This window comes from Ipomoea triloba, chromosome 10, assembly GCF_003576645.1.
Source record: "Ipomoea triloba cultivar NCNSP0323 chromosome 10, ASM357664v1".
NCBI lineage: Eukaryota > Viridiplantae > Streptophyta > Magnoliopsida > Solanales > Convolvulaceae > Ipomoea > Ipomoea triloba.
In genome coordinates this window covers 9,082,138-9,087,449 of record NC_044925.1, presented here as the reverse complement: position 1 = coordinate 9,087,449, position 5,312 = coordinate 9,082,138, and the positions used below count along the sequence as shown (strand labels likewise).

At 35.7% G+C, this 5,312-nt stretch overlaps 1 protein-coding gene across 3 annotated transcripts; it reads right to left on the bottom strand.

The window, feature by feature from the left end:
* Nucleotides 1-683: 683 nt before the first annotated feature.
* Nucleotides 684-2,939, bottom strand: LOC116031807 (chorismate synthase 2, chloroplastic-like). 3 transcript variants are annotated; one of them, XR_004100668.1, is made up of 3 exons: nt 2,566-2,939; nt 1,112-1,968; nt 684-993 (listed from the first exon to the last, which is right to left on the bottom strand). XR_004100668.1 is itself a non-coding variant. In XM_031274117.1 (2 exons), the coding sequence occupies exons 1-2, from the start codon at nt 1,220-1,222 to the stop codon at nt 847-849; spliced, it is 258 nt and encodes an 85-aa protein (XP_031129977.1). In that variant the 5' UTR covers nt 1,223-2,559; the 3' UTR covers nt 684-846. The 3 variants fall into 3 exon arrangements, 1 of the variants encoding a protein (XP_031129977.1); XR_004100667.1 differs by having other exon boundaries at nt 1,112-1,277; nt 2,566-2,932; XM_031274117.1 differs by lacking the exon at nt 2,566-2,939 and having other exon boundaries at nt 1,112-2,559.
* Nucleotides 2,940-5,312: the final 2,373 nt, after the last annotated feature.

Sequence of the window (5,312 nt, the reverse complement as noted above, 5' to 3'; positions counted from 1 at the left end):
TGTACACATACAACGTCGGCTAAATGTTAGCCGACGTTGTAAGGTACACATACAACGTCGGCTAAATGTTAACCGACGTTGTAAGGTACACATTCAACGTCGGCTATTTACAAATAGCCGACGTTGTAGGTAATTTGAAAACTACTAAAATACACTACAAAGTCGGCTATTTACAAATAGCCGACGTTGTAGGTAATTTGAAAACTACTAAAATACCCTACAACGTCGGCTATTTACAAATAGCCGACGTTGTAGGTAATTTGAAAATAAATAAAATACCCTACAACGTCGGCTATTTACAAATAGCCGACGTTGTAGGTAATTTGAAAACTACTAAAATACCCTACAACGTCGGCTCTTTACAAATAGCCGACGTTGTAGGTAATTTGAAAACATACCCTACAACGTCGACTATTTACAAATAGCCGACATTGTAGGTAATTTAAAAACAAAAAAATTACCCTACAACGTCGGCTAATAAGACTAGCCGACGTTGTAGGGTAATTTTTTTTAAATATTCATTTTATTTTTCTATTTACACCCAAAACCTGCTCAAATATATATAGCTATCACAATCACATTCAAAATCTGTACAATTTATATTTATAATATCAAAATTAATAAAAGCAATAAATCTCACAATATTTATAATATCAAAATTAATAAAAGCAATAAATCTCACAATATTTATAATATCAAAATTAATAAAAGCAATAAATCTCACAATCTGTGGAAATATAGATATGAGCTCTTAATTCACATGCTTATAAGATTAAATTTCACCAACACAGAATGGAGTCTACATCTATATATATATCAAACCAAGGTAATAATAAGAGCATATGCTTATAGTTGAAGCCTGAAGGTATTCCAGGAACCTTGAAGGAGAGAGTAACCCACCTCAGTTCCACAGTACTGTTTGAGAATTTTCTTTGCAACTGCTCCAGCAGCAACTCTTCCAATGGTTTCTCTTGCTGAAGATCTGCCACCACCCTATACAGTCATTATGCATAAAACAACCAAGAAACAGTTTCAACATTTATTGATTAAATGTATAAAGATATTGTTAAGCTCCAAAGGTTAATACTTATTCAGTTTTGTATGGCATTACCTTTACTGATCTTACTCCATATTTGAAGTCATAAGTTGCATCTACATGTGAAGGTCTGTATGCAAATGACATTTCACCCTTTACCTGAGTTCCAGTGGCTATGCAGCACATTGAATTCTCTTTGCAAATTTTCCACCACAATCCTTTCTCTTGATTGCAAACCCACCTAAAAAAATACTAAAAATTAGCAGAGACAATGAAAAACTTTAATCCCCAAATCATTCATAGTGCTATTCAAAATAATAAATATAGAAACACAATCTTATAAGATTCGCACCAAACTGGGAACCCGGGCAACCAAAAGATTCAGTTTGACAACTACCACAAGTCAAAACTGTAGAAAAATCAAAAGCTAAAGGAAGAATCACTAACCTGGATTTCTTATTGTGCTTAAAAGGGCACCTCCTCTCCATTATATACAGACAACATAAATTGTAGTTAAAATCTCATATTCTAGAGCTGTGTAACCACATATATCAAAAAATCAGCAATCAAATTCCCAAATTATTATAGTTTTAGAGTAGTGGACTAGTAGTCAAGTCTCACAATTGCCAATACCAAGAAACTTGTTTCAAAAGAAATTCACATCATCATTGAAATAAATAAACCACTACAAATAGCATAGAGCATGATATTCTGTACATTTAATTGCCTAAAACCTACTCGGCCTATTCTGTACATTTAATTGCCTAAAATCAAACATAGCACAATACCGCAATGGCCTAACAACCAATGAGGTAAAATCCACCTTTGTGAATCGGACAATTTCGTTCACCACAAGTTTCCACTCTTTGAAGTTTCCACAAGTTTCCACTCTTTGGAAAGTCATAGAAGAGACTTATATCTCGTCCTTGTTCCTGTGTTTTAATGAGTAGGAAGGTTATGAATTTAGCAAATACTCTAACAGCCTAATAGAAACAAGAAATTTCATGGGTAAATACCTGTAAATAAGCTTCTCACTAAAGCACCTAAATCAGTAATATGACACATTCACACTCTCAAGGTATGCTAAATGAATGTCCAGAGATAAAATTTAATTACCTACCAGTATATAAAATCAACCAGCATATTATTTGAATATAATAGAACATACATCACTAGTATTAACACCAGAAATTTAAAGGATAAGTAAGGGCAACAAATTTGTAGAACTTTGCATATTACCTCTAAGCTAGTTAGTATAAACAAGTATTTAATCAGAAATAAGTTGTTGGCTCAAGAGCAAGCTTGCCCAACCAAATGAGCTAGAACACAAGGAAAAAATCATTCATTTACAAGTATCTGAGCTCTTTAATCACATCTTAGGAATTTGAGATAACATATATGCTTTTCCCTTGTGCTGGATTTGGATCCGTGAAATACAAGCACGAAATATATAACAAATAACAAAAATTCCTAATATATATAACAAATAAAGTAAATGAAATTAAAAACAAAAAAAATTGAAATATTACCTGGACGGCGACGGCGCGGCTGGAGGGCTGGATAGCGATGGGGCTAGAGGCGTCAGATGTGGACGGCGCGACGGGCTGCGGCGCTTGACGGCGCTGGGCCGCGGCTTCGCAGCGAGCGTAGAAGATCCGAGAAGGCGGTGGCTGGACGGCGTGCGGCAAGCGTCGAGGAGAGGAGTGGTGATGACGTGCGGCGGCGTGTGGGAAGAAGACGTATGTGTGCTGCAGCGGCGGCGTAGGTGTAATTCGGCGGCGGCGTAGGTGTGATGCGGCGGCGGCGTCGGTGTGTTGCGGCAGCGGCATAGTATGTGGCGAGTTCAAAATAAGCCGATTTGATTTTGGGGATTTGAACTCTGTTATTAACATGATGCAATTTTTAGGTTGTTGTGGATCAAATGGCTTTATTACACACCCTACGACGTCGGTTATTTATAATAACCGACGTTGTAGGTCCATTATATATAATACGGCGCAATACGACGTCGACTAAAGTCCTAGCCGACGTCGTATTGCACGGTGGGCTGAGTGCATTCGTGATACGACGTCGGCTAATGTCCTAGCCGACGTCGTATCAAGGGTCGGCCGGTGTGAGTTTGCGATACGACGTCGGCTAAACACCTAGCAGACGTCGTATCGCGTAATAGTTTTAGGTTCAAACCTTTAACGTCGGTTATTACCTAATAACCGATGTTAAAGGGTTTTTTTTTATTTTTAATTTTTTAAATAACATATAACGTCGGCTAATTATTTAGCCGACGTTAATTAGCCGACGTTGTATGTGATTTCTATAGTAGTGGTGACGCCACTCGGTGTAGTGCGTATAGTTTCCTTAGGTAGATCAATTGTCATTTTGACTTCTACCATAGTCCGTTGAGTGCAAGAGTTGAGTGACCCCAATCCAATCCGTTTACCCTACTCGTGTTTTAGTTTAATTGAATCTCTTCCCTTACCAATGCCTTGTTATTACCTTGTTTTCAAATTGTCTTAGTAGTTAAGTGTAGCTTGTGTAAACTCTCCAATATGCCATCTGTCGATAACACGACACTCAGGGATTTCATCTCCGTTTTACCACCTTCCACACCACCGCTAAAACTACTCTTTCAGACACATAGCTAGTCATTGTTGAGATATATGAAATTAAGAGCACGGGATCTAGAGAATTACAATGATTCGACCATGTTCTCGTTCTATGCTAACATATGATATAATAAGGCAAAAATGAGGGGTCTAACTTCCTTTTATTGGTATCATCAGAATCTAGTTATGAGGGCTTCCTAACATAAATTAATGACGACTGATGTGGTGCAAGTGTAATTTTGACAAGAAATATTACTACCAATTAAATATTAGATTTCTTTTTTGTAGTATCACGTATTATATTATATTTTGTAAATACTTTATATTGATAATAGCAAAATTATATTACCAAATTAAATATTACATATTTTTGGTAGTATATGTTAATTAAGACCGTTATGCACTTATAACTTGAATGCGGAAGCACAGTTAACAATGAGTCGCATGTAAATCAAATCAATCAACTAAACAATGTTCATTATCATGGATCTTTAATTAAAACAAGAATAAGGATAAAGACTTACTTGATTCCATATGATCTCTAACTTGAATAATCAAGAATGATTCACATCTCTGATCTATATGCCTTAATCACCTCCTGATGATATGGAGACTAGAAAACTCATAGACTAGAAACCTATGATTGGAAAACCATATGATCCCTAGAGTTTTCTTGGGTATTTATAGATGTGATGAGAAACCCTCTTTCAAACAGATGGGAAACCTCCTTTCAGGAATAGAAATCCCTTTAGGAATATGAAACCTCATTTTGGGAGAACCCATATCCTTTTTCCATTATACATCTTTTAACCCTTATAAACTTAAATTTTAACAGAATGAGAGGGAGTGAATTTCACCCAATAATTCTGCCTTTATACATCACTAATCATCAACATGAGTCCCTTATGGAATTACAACCTTTATTATATAAATCAATATTAGGAAATAATTATTTCTAACAGTCTCCCACTTGATTCATATAAGCATGACACCTTTATTATATGAATCAATGTTAGGAATAAATTATTTCTAACATTCTCCCACTTGATTCATATAAGTGTGACTTTACATTTTCAATCATTAATTTGAGCTCACTTAATATGAAAATGTAGAAGTCAGAACCCCATCGAACTTTACTAACTGAATAATGGCAGTTATAGGCTTGACATAGCATCCTGCTCCCTTCCATGTATCACAGTTAATAAGAATTCGAACCATAATAATAAGGTAAAATCCAAAAGTACCTTATTCCTTATGTCTTAAATAAATAAGACCAATGTTATCACTTCTGAATTATGCATAAATAAGTGATCAACATCAACACTAACAAAATCAAAACCTGAATAGATATCTAAGAGTATCAACAACCCAATGTGCTAATCAAACATAAATCTATAAATGTATGGCAGGATTAACCGTTATACAAGGACTTTACCAGTATGCCCATTTTACCAACATGGCCAATGAAGGTTTTGGGCGCCAATCCCTTCGTCAACGGATCCGCGATCACAAGATCGGTGCCAAAATGCACTATTGATACTCTTTTGATTTTGTACCTTCTCCTTAACAGACAGAAATTTCAAATCCATGTACTTGTCACCTTTAGTATATCTGTCGTTCTTTGAGAATAACATAATTGCGGCATTATCACAATAAATCCTCAATGGTTTGGC

Excerpts from the sequence above, each read along its gene's own strand:
- LOC116031807 (XM_031274117.1), bottom strand. The coding sequence starts at position 1,222 with ATGTGCTGCATAGCCACTGGAACTCAGGTAAAGGGTGAAATGTCATTT. Across the intron at positions 994-1,111 it reads ATGGAGTAAGATCAGTAAAG|GGTGGTGGCAGATCTTCAGC; the intron begins GTAATGCCATAC and ends ATGACTGTATAG.